Consider the following 16,954-nt stretch of genomic DNA (forward strand, 5'->3'; position numbering starts at 1 on the left):
TATATATCTGGGTTTCTAGAAACTGTTTTGCCCTGATTATGGCCAGAATTAGTTTAATTAGCAACAAGCAGAAGTGGGGAGACAGGACTTCAGTCCAACTATGTAGCCCAGCAACCACCAGTAAAGAACCAGTGCTGCCAGTAAGAAGGAAGGGCTCGGGCTCTGTTGCTTGGCAACCACCAGTTGCCAAGGCCACTACAGCCCATATTTTCTAGTTTCAAGGAAGAGTTTCTGTTCATTACATCAAACTACACATTAAGCACTTGTAAAGCACTTGTAAAAATATAAGAAGAGGGCTGCTTGATCGGGCCAAAGACTGTATTATTATTATTATTATTATTATTATTATTATTATTATTATTATTATTTTCTATACTGCTTTAGATTGTAAAAAAAAATCTCAAAGCGGTTGACAACACATTGAAACCTCCCATAAAACCACGCAGAATAAAACAAATTTAAGCTTCCAGGAAGGCAGTGTGGTGTAGTGGTTAGAGTATCTAGTCCAACGTTTTGTTTTTGGATATGCTGCTTATGCCTCTGCAAAGCCCACAAGCAGGGTATGAATACAACACAGTCCTCTCCTGCAATTGCCTCATAGCATGTAGAGGCAGCATAGAGACATCATGACGTCTAGCCTTTGATAGCCTTATCAAATGCATTGGTCTAACCCCCCTTTAGAACAATCTGATTTGGTGATCATTGCTGGTGGCGCAGTGGGTTAAGCCACAGAGCCTAGGACTTGCCATTCAGAAGGTTGGCGGTTCAAATCCCCACGACAGGATGAGCTCCCATTGCTCGGTCCCTGATCCTGCCAACCTAGCAGTTCAAAAGCACGTCAAAGTGCAAGTAGATAATTAGGTACCGCTCCGGTGGAAAGGTAAACGGCGTTTCCATGCGCTGCTCTGGTTCGCCAGAAGCGGCTTCGTCATGCTGGCCACATGACCCGGAAGCTGTACGCCAGCTCCCTTGGCCAATAAAGCAAGATGAGTGCCGCAACCCCAGAGTCGGCCACAACTGGACCTAATGGTCAGGGGTCCCTTTACCTTTACCTTTACTATATCTAGTGTTGTGAGATAAGTAGAAAAAATATCTACCCTCTTTTCCCACACAATGCATAATTCCCCTTAATCATGTCTCCCTTTATTTTCATTTCCCCGCTCAAACCCTGAAGCCCCAGTCATGTAGGCTTTCCTCACAGGGGAATGCATCTGTGTCTTCTGTTTCCCCTCGATTTGGGGTGAAGGAAGCCCCAATTGTTATTCTGACTGCAGCATGGGAAGAGGTGAGGCTTAATCTCTCCCACCCCAGCTATGATCAGGAAGAAAATGCTTTCCCCCACCCCACCCACATAACACATGGGGATAGTGTTTAGTAAAAAAAAAAGAAGTTGTGTTAAGTGTAACATGTAGTTCGGCCCTCAGAGCTCTGACGAAGAGTGCAGGGAAAACTACAGCTGATACCTAGCCCTGATGGATGGATGCCCTATTTTAATGTAGAAGCCAGATCTCATAAAAATATGATTTGAGGAGTCTGTGGGTTCCTCCCTCAACACTTGAAGACTCTTTTCTTCACCCCACTCAATCCCATGGACACCACCAGGATTAAAACCCTGTTGTGATACTTTGCCAAACTCCCCATACATCACTGCTTTTTATGGCATTCTCTTTACACTAAAGATTTTCCTTAGATTCCTGGGTCTTCCTCCTAGATAAGCTTTGCTGTCAGCCTTGGTGTCCAAGGAAGAGATTATGAGGCTTATGTGGAAGGAAACTCCAGAGGCCAGATGGACCTCTGAGGTGACTGTCATGTAAAGGGAAGGCTCTGAAAACTGAGGACAGGGTGGAAAAGCTTTGCTGTCAGCCTTGCCTCCTGAGAAACAGCAGTGTGACACACCGCTGACTGCTGTGTTCAGGTTTAACTAATCCTTGCGGTCCTCCTCTCTCCAGGAGTTTAAAGCCAAGAGATTAGGGGAACAGCCTTCCCCATCTGCATTTTGCTATTTTTATCTCATCCCCGCCTTCTTTCGGGGTGTCTAAGCTATTAAAAGCCGTTCCTCTGCTTCTGTATTTGCAAGGCAGAATTGCAGGGGAAGGGAGCGGTTTCCACAACAAAAAGTTGAAATGCATGGCTTCTTGTCTCAGTCTGAGTTTTCTTCCTCTCATTTCTCCTTCTTCCGTTTTAGGCTCATCCCGCCATTGAACCAGCTGGAGCTCCTGAGGAACCTGAAGAGCAAATCTGGACTGACTTTCAGGTGAGTTAGATGGCCGTGGATCCAGCCCACTCCCTCAAAGAAAATGTCATAGACAACACTAGACTCCTTCCATAGGCATCCTTTATATGTGTTATGTGAACATGCAATGTGTGTGTGTGTGTGTTAGTTAGGACTGGGTGATGTATTGATACGTCGTCCAAAATTGGTTTGAAGTCCACATCATGCTAACGGTTTCATGATATTTGACATGGCGACGTATCACGAATCACAATGTGTCTGTGACGCTACCTGAAGGAGCGTCTCCACCCCCATCGTTCTGCCCAGACGCTGAAATCCTGAGGGCCTTCTGGCGGTTCCCTCACTGCAAGAAGCAAAGCTACAGGGAACCAGGCAAAGGGCCTTCTTGGTAGTGGCGCCCGCCCTGTGGAACGCCCTCCCATCAGATGTCAAAGAGATAAACAAGTACCTGACATTCAAAAGATATCTGAAGGCAGCCCTGTTCCGGGAAGTTTTTAATGTGTGACATTTTAATGTAATCATCACACATCATGTATTAACTATATGCCAAGATTTTAATGAACTTTCTGTAAAACATGAAATTGTTTTACACGTAATCCCCCCCCCCCGGCCCCCCGATGAATTTTTGTGCCCAGGGCAGCCATCCATAGTACCAGCACCTTTCCCACCTTGTGGAAACAAAGCACTGTGTCGGAGCTATAAAAAAATACCCGTAAAAACATTTCAAGTGTTTTCTAAGGGAGTCTAGGGAACATGCATTTCTTAATTTAAAATAATATCACGCCCCCATGATCTTTCTGAGCTGTACCAAAGAGGAGAGGTTAAAATGCAGAAATGTGTTTTCATTCTGACCCAAGAGCCAGGGAGGTTCTGGTGGAAGAACTTAGCTGCTATCTAAATTCCCTCCATATGATTCCAACAAAGAAAAGACCTAAAATGAATACACTTTAAACCATGGTCTATTGACTTTACAAAAATTCCTCAGCCATGACCTGGAAATAATATTCATTTCCCAGCTTCTGAAGAATTTCAAAATAAATCCTATGACTTTTAGGCCATGACTGAGGTTCTTTCTCTTGACCTCCATATGTGAACCATATGTTACTTTTCCTGAGTTTGCAAATGTGCGGTAAGTGCATGTCTGACCTTGCTTGTGGCTTCAAAACACTGACTTGACACAAATATAGCTTAGGTAAAAACAGATTGCAAGGCGTAAAGATCAGGCGGCTTCTTAAAAAAGAAGAAGCGTGGATATAACTCATGTTTTAATATTAACATACTTCCACGAGATTATAGTAACAAAGACTTTACTTATGAGGTACAGTTTATTAAGCTGGTTCTTCAGGAAAGTTCAGGAAGCCAAAATAATAATGCATTAAGGAAAAGTTTTATTTTCCTGCTAATGTCTATTACAATATTGCTAAGAGTGTTACCTCAACTAGGAAAATAAAAAGAAGAAAGGAGAGTATAATTGTTTTTTTGTTTTTTTAAGACTAGACACAAACTTCAGCAGGTGCCAATTTAATAATTAGTTGAAATAATGTGTTTTCCCCCAATGTGTTTTTTTTTCAAGGGCAGTCTAGCTCTGTGAGTCTCCTGGCATTCCGTGAGAGACATTTCACTTGAAAACCAGAATTCTTGGCAGCTCTTGGTTGAAACAGGAAACTATATAGAACTATCACCATTGAAGAAAATGCATTGGTGATATGCATTGGGAATTTTTATTTGCTATAATATATTCTCTGTTTGAAATCAGTTTTTGACTATTCTCTCCTTCATTGCTTGAAGCAATTTCTGTTTTTGTGCTGGGCAATTTTGGGGTGTTTATTTCTCTTATGTCACCTGCCCTCTTTCACCAAAGATTTCTTGAAAGTTTTACTCTAAGACTTTACAAATTCTATCCTCTTTTTAAGAGGGGGGAGCAGAGATCACCCTGAAGTGACTGTGGCCTTGACGATGTCTTCTCAATTCAGTCCACGAGACTGTGTAATGCAGACGGGGTCACCTCTAACATGTTAAGTGTTGCTCTGCCTGTCTGGTCCATGAATTGACGGATTATCCTCTTTTTCTGTGTGACTTTGCTGGGAGAGCAAAGTTTCTATGTTGCAAGCGCATCACACAGAAATGTGGATCAGTCTTAAACGGAGCTATTTTCAAGCTGTGGAAACAGGTTACATGAAAGCGTGAAAGTTAGAGGGAACAGCTCCCTGTGTGATGTTTCGGGACTGGTATACTGAGAAGGAGCATGAGTCCATTAAAAAAAACCCAATCACCTTGATCCAACCCCATGGTTCAAAGAGTCCGATTCTGAAATGTGCTTCAATCTTTTTGTTTTTTTTAAAAAATAATATTTATTAGCCGTTTAAATATTACAAAAGAAAAGAAAAAGAATTAAACAAGACAATACAATACAAAACACCACACAACCCAAGCCCTAAAACATTGAATCAACCAAACAAAACAAAAACAATTAAAAACACATCCGATAATTTCGATATCATAACTTTCATTCACTTGTTTCAGCGACCTCCTCACACCTCCCTTTTTGTATTCCACTTCAATTAGCTGTTTCAGCAATTCCTTTCCATCTTCCTCTGTTTTCTGTCCTGTAATTTATCTTAACATATTCTAACCTTATTTTTTCCCTTTAATACATTTACAATCTGTCTGTACCTAATTCCTTATAACATTTCTGCTAAAGCCATATAACTTCATTCCATCATTTTTCTAACATTCATTAATTTTACAATATTTCTGTAAATAATCTTTAATTTTTTTCCAGTCTTCTTCCACTGACTCTGTGCTTCAATCTTTTTGTTTCAGCCTTGTTTTGTGCATACGTAGGGGCTCGCTGGGTGGAGTGGAGCCACAATACCAATTTCCAGGCAGATGGCTTCCTGTTGCCTACTTTTGGAGGGGGAGAAGAGGAAGGGGAAAGCGGTGGGGAAGTTGGTGTGGTGCAAATGCAGCAGCGGAGCCAATTCTGGTGCACCTGCCGTTGCATTTGCACTGCACCAACTTTCCTGCTGCCTCGCTCCTCCTTCTCTACCTCACGGTAAGCAAGAGTAACCCACCTGCCGGAAAGCTAGCAAAACCACTCTGCCACACCTTACGAGCTGCTTCTACGCTGAGTATCTCTGTGTGCCCCATAGTTTTCCTCCCCCTGCCTTGTCGCCATCTTCTGTTTGATCCTGTCCTCCTTGTCTTCAACTGTGAGTACCATTCTCCCTCTTCTGCCTGACTCCACTGCTAATGTACTTTTGCTTCTGTTTTAAGGAAGGAGCAGCAGCCTGAGCCGTCTCCAAGGTCTGTATGTTTTCAGAGAGTCCATCCCCATGCATTCTATCTCCCCCTTTCTCCGAGTTTCCGTTCCTTTGTGTCATGCGTGTTGATGCTCGTGGCGACAAGGAGCTGAGAGCCATTCAAATAAACATTGTAAACCTCCAACGTGCTTGCAATGATGAGACCGATGATGTCCGCATGCCTTGTAAATACCCGTAAAGATGGCCCCTTGATTATGTTTCCTTCTTTCCAATGGCAACACGCCATTTCACCGAGCGGAGTCTCTGGAGTGGGTTGCTGCGGCCGCATCAGAACCAAGGCTGAGATGTGGCATGTAGATCCATCAGAAATGGATTGAAAAACCTGGGAAAGAGCTGTTATCCCCATGTGGAAAACGAAAGGGGCGGATGCAGTCTTAACACAGCTCCTTTCAACTTGCCTTTCCCGAATTGTGTGATAAAGAGGTGGTGGTCATTCTCCACGTTCCCTTCTCCCCTCACCTGTATTTCTGCCTTTCTTTTGGTCACGGCAGCAATGAAAGAAAGGATATTCATGTACCCACCAACATTTGTCGCACATCATTGTTTTACAGCAAGTAGATCCCCACCATGGCAGAGAGAGAGAGAGAGAGAGAGAGGAAAACGTACTAGCCGCTCTTTGTAGAGACAATGGGCTAGTACAGGTCAATAAAAAACAATGTACATTCCCCATACGCTTAAAAACACACGCCTTGGGATTTCCACATTTATGATTGTGGAAGCTGGGGCTCACTGCATTGCCGGGGGTCAGGCATGATGCTGCTCCTCTGTTGGCTTCAGTCACACCTGGCACCTGAGCATCTCCTGGTGCAGCTTTGCTGGTAAGGATAACTGATGCTTAACTGCTGCTACTTCTGTAGCACTGATGGAGGATGGAGGAAGCATGGATTGCCTCCCTGCTAGTAACCTTTTGGGTTAGGGACCAAGCAAAGGTGGTGCCATCATCTCCATAGCAAAGTCAGGTAGAGGAGTTTTCTACTTGTCAGGCTTGCAGAAGGGCACTTTAGTTGCTGTGATAGCAACCAATGGTGATTTATAGGTTCTGCGAGTGTTAGATCTGTCAAATCACCAAAGTCCATAGATCAAGGGTAGGCAACATGGTGGCCTCCATAAGGGCTTCAGTTCCCATCACGCTTGAACCATGACTGTGCTGGCAGGGGCTGATGGGAGTTGTAGCCTGGAAACCACATTGTAGCTTATTTACAATGTTTTCAGATTTGATTCTCAATCAAGAAAGCTAGTGTTCTGCCAGGCAGATATCTACAGGCTGAAAGTGTGCTTTGGTTTTAAGACAGCTCCGTGCACAATGGCAACTGACATGATGTTGAAGAGGAAAGTCCATTTTGTAGGTTCATCTGATGGGTACCATATATGTTGAGCTTTGAGATATAACATTGTTCCCACATGAGATGTTAACACTGTACTCCATTTCTTTACTTTGCAAATCTTGCAATAGCTCCTAAAAAGTTAGTCTTGCAGGAACTGTGTAGTTCTGGGTTCGTATGGTGCTGGTACAGATTATAATCCTGAATATTTTGGGTGGGATTCAACTATTTTTTTCTTAGACCCTCTGAAATTCATGGACCTAACTCAGTCATTAATTTCAATGGGTCTACTTTGAGGAAAGCTATTAGCTACTGACTCTGGTTAGAGATTTTGTTCAGTTTTGATATAGGATTTTGGAACACAGGTAAAACTGCAGCAAAAACCAGCTAATCGGTTGGTTATTCATCTGGGTTTAGAATCTCTGGGAATACTAAATATTTGTACAACTGTTAGGAGAGAACAGTTTCAGAGAAATCTGTGGGCCTAACTAGATGCTATGTGAGTGTATCAACCTGTGTTTCTCCAGCAATGTTTAAGGTAAAGGTAAAGGTACCCCTGCCCGTACGGGCCAGTCTTGACAGACTCTGGGGTTGTGCGCCCATCTCACTTAAGAGGCCAGGGGCCAGCGCTGTCCGGAGACACTTCCGGGTCACGTGGCCAGCGTGACATCGCTGCTCTGGCGAGCCAGAGCCGCACACGGAAACGCCGTTTACCTTCCCGCTGGTAAGCGGTCCCTATTTATCTACTTGCACCTGGAGGTGCTTTCGAACTGCTAGGTTGGCAGGCGCTGGGACCGAGCAGCGGGAGCGCACCCCGCCGCAGGGATTCGAACCGCCGACCTTTCGATCGGCAAGTCCTAGGCGCTGAGGCTTTAACCCACAGCGCCACCTGCGTCCCCTCCCAGCAATGTTTAGTTAAAAGAAATTCGGGGTATTGTTGCATTAGGTTCATGGTTTTCCCTTTCCTGCTCTGATTCATTGGTTTCATTCAGGGGTGGGGGAACTGAAGCTGACAATATGACACCATGCACCACCACCCCGGACATTACGAGGGAAATGTTGTCTGTGTTAATGTCTAGGTTGGCTTTCTGACACAGACATTCAATATTTGTAGGTGATTTAATAATTTAATTTAATGATTTAATAATTTCAAGCAACAGTTTGCAACAGATGCCTGTATGTTCCAGCTACAAGCCTAGCACGGTGACAAGTTCATTCATTTATTAGCTGTATATCTTTCAGTTCCTCCGAAGAGTTCATGCATCTTCCTCCCCAACCCCTTTATACTAACAAGATTCAGTTGCTCATCTCAAAATTGGCAGAACAATCCAAACCCAGAATCTGCTGTGCTGGAGGAAGTTTGGGTGATGTCCTTCTGCCCCAGCCTTGCCCAGCTCTGCTGTCCTCCACTGTGCTCGCTGAAATGTTGGGTGGAAGCTACCACCAGGGACATTCCTGTTGGCGCTAGCCAACAGAAACACCCTGATCTGGGGGATGAGGGACTGCGCTAGCACAGGATCCAGAAAATCCAGCCCTCGTGTGACAACAATGGACCCAATTCAGGCTTCTTAACTGCTCCCTTTCTTCCCTGGTGGTGGGGTTGTGGAGATCCCACTCGCCTTTTTTGCACAAGTGGGATTCCCCAGTGAGTTAGCAACCTGGGGCAAGTTAAGCATAGAAAACCGCTGTTGTCAATGTGCCAGGCTGAGCTTGTGGGTGGATGCACTTCAAACAGCTCCTAGGGATGGTAGAGCTATTCCCTGGCCTAACTTTTTCCAGTCTGGTAGTTTTTGTGCTTTATTTATTGACTGCGGATTTATCTCACCTTTCCTCCAAGAAGTCTAGCTTCCTCCCCTCCTCTCCTCTTTCCTCTGTTGTCCTCACATGAACCCTGTGAGAGAGGCCAGGCCATTGAAATTGACCAGCTCAGGGCCATCCAGTGACTGACTAGGCATTTGGACCCAGGTTTCCTCCATTCAAGTGTGTGTCATGAATTCCGCTCCTATTGATCTGAAGGAGACCCCAATGTGTAGTTAGCAGATTTAAAACATAAAAACATTGCAGGATTCCAAAAAAAACCCCAAAACAAAACAAAAAATAAACCAGAGGCAATCAGTTCTTCATTCAGCAGAGTTTATTACTACTGAAGGCAAATGAGCATAATGGTCACAAATCCATACATTTTCAGGATCGGCAGAGTCCATAAGAAATCCAGTTGCAGCAGACTTAACTTAAACTTAAAAAAGGTAAAGGTACCCCTGACCGTTAGGTCCAGTCGTGGCCGACTCTGGGGTTGCGGCACTCATCTCGCTTTATTGGTCGAGGGAGCTTCTGGGTCATGTGGCCAGCAGGACTAAGCCGCTTCTGGTGAACCAGAGCAGCGCATGGAAACGCCGTTTACCTTCCCGCCGGAGCGGTACCTATTTATCTACTTGCAGTTTGACGTGCTTTCGAACTGCTAGGTTGGCAGGAGCAGGGACCAAGCAATGAGAACTCACCCCATTTCGGGGATTCGAACTGCCGACCTTCTGATTGGCAAGTCCTAGACTCTGTGGTTTAACCCACAGCGCCACCCGCGTCCCTAACTTAAACTTACAATAAGACTAAAACCTTAACACCAAGCATACTATGTACAGAACCCCACACCAGAAGGAAAGAGAGACAGAAAGTGAAACCCAGGCTCCTTCTGGCCTTTTATTATAGTCTGGCAACCTAAAAGCAACACGTCAGGCTAATAATTTGATTACAACACTTTATATAGGTACTAGATTGTATCTTATTCATATATTTAGCAGTGAACATGCTGAAAGAAGTTGCTGCTCCAGTGTAGCAGGACAATCCTTCCTGGATAACCGACTGTTTCAAACTATATTCCTCAGCAAATAAGAGGTCCGAGAGGGTACATAAGTTGTAAATGGTTCAGCTTTAACTGATTCAGTGAATAAGTCGTGTATATAACCAGGTGCATCTGTACTGTGGTTGGGACTTCATACTTATTTTGGAAGGCATGTTGCCTCAAACTTGAATTATTCTCCGTTTGATACACCATCCCAAAAATCCCCTACTTTGGTTATCTGAAGAAGTGTTCATGCACACGAAAGCTCATACCAAGAACTAACTTAGTTGGTCTTTAAGGTGCTACTGGAAGGAATTTTTTTATTTTTTTCTACTTTGGGAAATTTGCTTAAGTTACATTAGTTGGTGTTACCTTGTATAAATTGTATGTCACTTTACTTTGAACGAAGATACAATTTAGTAATCAATTTACAATTTAGCAAAGTGTTGTAATCAAATTATTAGGGTGACGTGTTGCTTTAAGGTTGCCAGATTTTCCTGTTCACAACACGGGATCTTTGCTGCCTATTATTATATCCAGTATAATCTTGACGGAAAGAGATAACAGAACCAGTTTAAGCCAGCTGTACTCAGCTTCTCTGAAGGAATAACCAAAACATCAGGAACCTTCTGCTTGTTTCTAGGCAGAACAGAAGCTTGCTTGTTAGCTAGAAACTTCCAGCTTGCACCAGCTTGTATCACACTGAGAAGCTTCAAGAACCCTCTTGAATCGAACAGAATAGAAAAGATCTCTACACTTTAAGCCAGTACTTTCTGTACCAAAAAAAATTGCAAACTGACCGTGTGGCATTCTGTCCATTAGCTCACACACACTCTCAACCCCCTGCGCTCACCATATAGTGCAGGGGGCGGCAAAGTTTTTGTGGCTTGGGCTGGTTCACGGTCCCACAGCCGCCACGGTGGGCCGGAGTGCACGCATATGCGCGCACACATGCGAAAATGCTATTTCTGGCACGGAGGAAGTGTGCGCAGCTTCCCATTGGCTGCAGGAGTTTCCTGCAGCCAATGGGAAGCCAGCCAGCATTGCGGAGGCGGTCCCCGCTCTGCTCCATGCTGGTTTAGCACGGCGCATGGGAGCCGACCGAGCGGGTGGCAGGGGTCCATGGGCTGGTTAAACGACCCCTTGATGTAGTGCTAAAAGCCAGAAAGCAAACAACAGGCGTGTCCTTGGCTTTCTTCATATCCCAATGGGTATGATAACAGGTGACAAAGGGCTTTGCTTCTTAATTCCGAGCACAATTCAAGTGTTGGTTCTGACCTTTAAAGCCTTAAATGGCCTCGGTCCTGTATACCTGAAGGAGCGTCTCCACCCCCATTGTTCTGCCCGGACACTGAGATCCGGTGCCGAGGGCCTTCTGGCGGTTCCCTCGCTGCGAGAAGCCAAGTTACCGGGAACCAGGCAGAGGGCCTTCTCAGTAGTGGCGCCTGCCCAGTGGAACGCCCTACCATCAGATGTGAAGGAAATAAGCAGCTATCTTATTTTTAAAAGACATCTGAAGGCAGCTCTGTTTAGGGAAATTTTTAATATTTAATGCTGTATTGTTTTTAACACTCGATTGGGAGCCGCCCAGAGTGGCTGGGGAAACTCAGCCAGATGGGCGGGGTATTATTACTTTATTACAATTATTATTATTATTATTATTATTATTGACTTCCGGTCGGCGCCAGCGCTTAATGGCGGTCCGAGCCTCGAGCTCCGAGGCAGGACTGCTCCGTTAGTTCGGGTCTTACCCGCTACGGCAAGCGGGGGACCCCTAAAATCACAGGCGCGGAGCCTGTGAACAAAGGAGATTCGGTGGGCACCTTTTGCGCCCCCCGGTACTGTGAGGGAGCCTTTTTAAAGGCTTCTGAGCGGCATCGGGGTAAGCGCGGTGCTGAGAGTCGTTACCCAGCTAGCGGAGTGAAGCCGCGTCGCCATGAGCGGAGAGCGCCGATTCCTTCCTGCAACTGGAATTTGACCACAACACCCGTGAGTAAGATTGGAAAAGTAACGGGACTTTTAAAAAAAAATAAAATTGGCTGAAAACGGGAAAGGCAAAAATTAAGGAAGTCTGCCTCCCCGGAACTGCAGAAGGAACAAAGCAACGAAAATCAAGCTGCACTTAAAGGGAACCTTACTAATTTTTTTAAGCTGTCAAACTGACATCGGACTTAAAACCTCCCCCCAGACTGGCAGGAGAAGGGGGGAAGGGATTGGAACGTTGTTAATCTGCTGGAAAATTAATGAAAAATTAAGAACTTCCATTGCCAAATCCCCTGGGGTCGGGCTGCCCAAACAAGACACCTGGGACGTGGTCTGTCCAACTCTGAGAAGTGGGGACTTGTTTGCAAAAAAGTTATCGGACCTTAGATGTACTTTGTTGCATTTTGGCCACATAGAAAAACAGAGACTTTACAATTTGGATATTGGAAACTTTTGGCTACTGTTGTATTCCCTTGCTTCTTTGTTGTTTTTCCATCTTTGCCATTTGGATACAATTGAATACTCCCTCTAGAGGGCTCTATTTGAAACTGTTGCACTTGAAAAAGTAACAGTGGGATTTTCCACTTGGGAATCAACTCTGTGAGAACGACCTTGAGGATATGAGTGCCCCTACAGATGAGATAGTAACAAGGCAGAAAGCAAAACTAGCTCACAAGAAAAGGGCCTCTATATCAGGAACTGCAGCTGTGCAGGAAAAAACACCAGCTTCTATGGATCCTATGACTCAGGCTCTACTTAAAATAAATCAATCCCTGGAAGCTTTGACAAAACTTTCGACAGAGAACTCTAAAAAATTAACAGAGTTGACAACAAGGTTGGACGTGAATACGGCTAGTGTCGCATCGAACACAGACTCTATAAATAGATTAATTCAGGAAAATTCAGAAACACGAAAGATTGCAGAAAGTGCAAAAATAACAGCTGAAGAGACAAAGGAAAAATTTGGGCCTATTGTTAAAAAAGTGAATGAGCATGATGCAGCCCTCTCCTTACTGGAACTTCAACGTAAAGAGAAGAATTTAAAATTTAGATTGGTGCCTGAAGTGGAAGGGGACAACCTTGTGAAATTTCTCACAGAGAATATCATAACTTTTTGGCGGGAAGAATGGGAGGAAGATGAGGAACTTGAGATAATTTCAGCCTTTCGACTGGGTAGAAGGCAGGACAAAAAACCAAGGGATTGCTTAATTACATTGAGATCAAAAGAAGAAAGAGATAGAATATTGAATTTGCATTACCAAAAGGCATTGGTGATCCAAAATTGTCAGATACAGATTTTTAAGGACATTCCTAAATACATTTTAGAGGTGAGAACATACTACAAGAGTCTAGTAGACCTGCTGAAGAAAAACACCATACCATTCAGATGGGAATTTCCACAAGGATTGTCCTTTAACTTCAATGGAAGGAAGATTAAAATAAAAACAATTCAGGACAAAGAACTATTTCTAGAGAAGTATCTGGAGGATTTGCAGAAAGGAACCGTGGAGGAGAGGGAACCACCTGATATAGCAAATTTGTCATTTGGACTTTCACTACCACCATCGGAGGAAGAGCAGAAGCTTGGAGCAGTTGGAGGAACAGCTACCTAAACACAAAATGTCTCTGCAACTCCTTAGTTGGAACTGTAATGGTTTGAACCTTCCTCGGAAAAGAAGACAGGTTTTTCACATTCTGAAGAAAGAACAATTAGACATAATATGTTTGCAAGAAACTCATATCGCCAGGATACACAGGAAATTATTAATAAATAAGAGACTTGGTCAAGAATTCATCTCATCAGACAAAGTAAAGAAAAGAGGTGTGGTGATCTATGCAAAGGAAAAGTTGGCTCCAAAATTAATATTTAAAGATGAACAAGGAAGATACCTGGCAATTGAAATACAAATTCAAGGAGAAAAGATATTAATTGTGGGAGTTTATGCCCCAAATGAAGGGAAGGCCGAATTCTTTAGGAAGTTGCATGAGACATTAGTTGACTTTTTAGACTATAAAATCCTAATGATGGGAGATATGAACGGAGTTGTTTCAACAAACATGGATAAAGCACAGAGACAAGTGATTTCAAAAGAAGGGAGACTACCAAAGATCTTTTTCGAAATGACTGAAACTATGGACTTGATTGATATTTGGAGAATAAAGAATCCTCTAGAGAGAGAGGGAACCTTCTTCTCTGAAGCAAAAATGACATGGACAAGAATAGACCAAATTTGGATTTCTAGTAGTCTGGCGTCAAGAACAAAAAAAGTAGAAATCTGCCCAAAAACGTGCTCCGACCACAATGCGGTCAAGATGGAGATGAAACTAACAACAACTGGTTCCTTTAGATGGAGAATGAATGACACCCTATTCAAGGATGAAGAGATCCACAAGAAGGCCCTTAAAACAATAAAAGATTATTTTGAGATCAACAGGAAAACAGATGTGGAAAAAAGAATAATTTGGGACGCAAGCAAAGCCGTGATGCGAGGTTTTCTAATTCAACAAAATTCCATTAAGAGGAAGCAACAAAATGAAAAGAAGGAAAAAATTTTAGAAAAAATAAAAGAAGGAGAGAAGAAGTTGAGGTCTAAACCAAAGTCTCATGAGATTTTGAGAGAAATAAAGTTTCATCAGATGCAATACATGGAACTTATGAACCAACAAATAGAATGGAAGATAAAGCAAATGAGACAAAAAACTTTTGAGTCAGCGGATAAATGTGGGAAACTTCTGTCATGGCAATTGAAAAAAAGGCAGAAAATGAACACGGTAACAAGTTTAGAAATGGATGGAAAGATTATCCATAAACCCAATGAGATCAACAATTGTTTTCAAAGCTTTTTTAAGAAATTGTATGCACAAGGGCCAACTAACGAGCAAGAAATAGAAGAATTCATTAGAAAATACGGCTTACCAAAAATCTCAGAACAAAGTAAAAGGATCTTAAATGAGGAAATAACAGAACAAGAAATAGAGGGTGCCATTCAAAATATGAAATTGGGAAAATCACCAGGACCAGATGGCCTGACGGCCAAATACTACAAATTGCTGAAAGAATGGCTGATACAACCATTGAAGGAAGTTTGTAATGAAATTTTAAAGGGGAAAAAGGCACCTGAATCGTGGAAAGAGGCTTTCATCTCACTTATACCGAAAACAGAGACTGAGAAGAACCAAGTTAAAAACTACCGCCCTATATCTTTACTTAATGTGGATTACAAAATTTTTGCAGACATTTTGGCAAAAAGATTGAAAAGAGTGTTGGCAGATGAGATTCATAAGGACCAAACAGGCTTTCTCCCAGGTAGACATATGTCAGACAATGTGAGGAACATTATAGACATTTTGGAGCTGCTGGACGTTGACATTAATAGGAAAGCAGTTTTGATTTTTGTGGACGCGGAGAAAGCCTTTGACAACATTTGTTGGACTTTTATGAAAAAGAATCTCCAAGGGATGGGGGTAGGACAAGGTTTTGAAAACGGTATAGGTGCAATATACTCTCAACAAAAGGCCAAATTAATTGTAAATAACGTGGTAACAGAAGAAATACCTATAGAAAAAGGTACACGACAGGGCTGCCCAATATCCCCTTTGCTTTTTATATCGGTCCTGGAGGTTTTGTTAAACATGATTAGAAAGGACCAGTTGGTTAAAGGAGTTCAGGTCGGAGTTAGACATTATAAATTAAGAGCATTTGCAGATGACCTAGTATTGACTTTGCAACAGCCAGACACTAGTACTAAAAGAGTATTAGAATTAATTGAAATATTTGGTCGAGTAGCAGGTTTTAAATTGAACAGACAAAAAACGAAAGTGTTGGAAAAAAATTTAACAATGGAAGAAAGAGAGAGTTTTCAGAATGAAACAGGTTTGGAAATTACAAAAAGGGTAAAATACCTGGGGGTAAACTTAACATCCAAGAATGTGAATTTATTTAAGGATAATTATGAAAAATGTTGGTCAGAAGTTAAAAAGGATTTGGAAATATGGTCAAGGCTGAAACTTTCCTTGTTAGGCCGAATTGCTACCATTAAGATGAATGTATTGCCTAGAATGCTGTTTTTATTCCAGACGCTGCAAATTGTGGATAAGATGGATTGTTTCAAGAAGTGGCAGAAAGATATATCAAAATTTGTCTGGCAGGGCAAAAAGCCCAGAATTAAATTTAAGATTTTAACTGATGCAAAGGATAGAGGGGGGTTTGCCCTGCCGGACCTAAGACTCTACTATGAATCAGCAGCTTTCTGCTGGTTGAAACACTGGCTACTTCTTGAGAATACTGACATTTTGGATCTGGAAGGGTATGACAATAGTTTTGGTTGGCATGCATATTTATGGTACGACAAGGTAAAGGTGTACAAAAGTTTTAAAAACCATATTGTAAGGAAAGCATTGTATAACGTTTGGATTAGATACAAAGATTTGTTGGAAAGCAAAACCCCTAGGTGGGTGTCACCGATGGAAGCTAGGGAAGTAAAAAAGCTTAATATGGATTCTAAATGGCCAAAATATCATGAGATTATAGAATACGATGGGGAAAGGGTGAAACTTCAGAGTTATGAGAAACTAAAACCTAAGGTTCGAGATTGGTTGCATTACTATCAGATAAATGAGACGTTTAAACAGGACAGGAAAATAGGATTTCAGAAAGAGAAGTCAAAATTAGAAACAGAATTGTTGGAACCCAATACTAAGAATTTATCAAGAATGTATAACTTGCTGTTAAAATGGAATACACAGGATGAAACGGTGAAATCAGCTATGATTAAATGGGCACAAGACATAGGTCATGATATTATGTTTGCTGACTGGGAACAGTTATGGACCACCGGTATTAAATTTACTGCATGTAATGCTTTAAAAGAAAATATTATGAAAATGATCTACCGGTGGTACATGACCCCAGTCAAGCTTGCAAAAATTTATCATTTGCCTAATAATAAGTGTTGGAAATGTAATGAGACTGAAGGCACTTTCTACCACCTTTGGTGGACCTGCCCAAAGGTTAAAGCTTTCTGGGAAATGATCTATAATGAAATTAAGAAGGTTCTTAAGTGGACTTTTCCTAAGAAACCAGAGGCTTTCCTCTTGGGTATGGTGGGCCAAATGGTGTTAAGGAAGGATAGGACATTCTTTATGTATGCCACTACAGCAGCAAGAATTCTACTGGCAAAGTATTGGAAGACGCAAGAACTACCTACTCTGGAAGAATGGCAAACAAAGGTGATTGACTTTATGGGACTGGCTGAGA

At 42.6% G+C, this 16,954-nt stretch overlaps 1 protein-coding gene across 9 annotated transcripts in view; it reads left to right on the forward strand.

The window, feature by feature from the left end:
* KCNQ2 (potassium voltage-gated channel subfamily Q member 2) overlaps positions 1-16,954 on the forward strand; it is a 148,541-nt gene that overhangs the window by 95,512 nt on the left and 36,075 nt on the right. For 8 of the 9 annotated variants that reach the window (XM_079979094.1, XM_079979085.1, XM_079979090.1 and 5 more), the window contains 2 exons: positions 2,186-2,254; positions 5,510-5,539. In XM_079979094.1, coding sequence (XP_079835220.1) covers positions 2,186-2,254; positions 5,510-5,539 — 99 coding nt within the window. The remainder of the gene's footprint in view (positions 1-2,185; positions 2,255-5,509; positions 5,540-16,954) is intronic. The other variant, XM_079979089.1, reaches the window with a different exon arrangement.

This window comes from Podarcis cretensis (assembly GCF_951804945.1).
Source record: "Podarcis cretensis genome assembly, chromosome: 6".
Taxonomy (NCBI): Eukaryota; Metazoa; Chordata; class Lepidosauria; order Squamata; family Lacertidae; genus Podarcis; species Podarcis cretensis.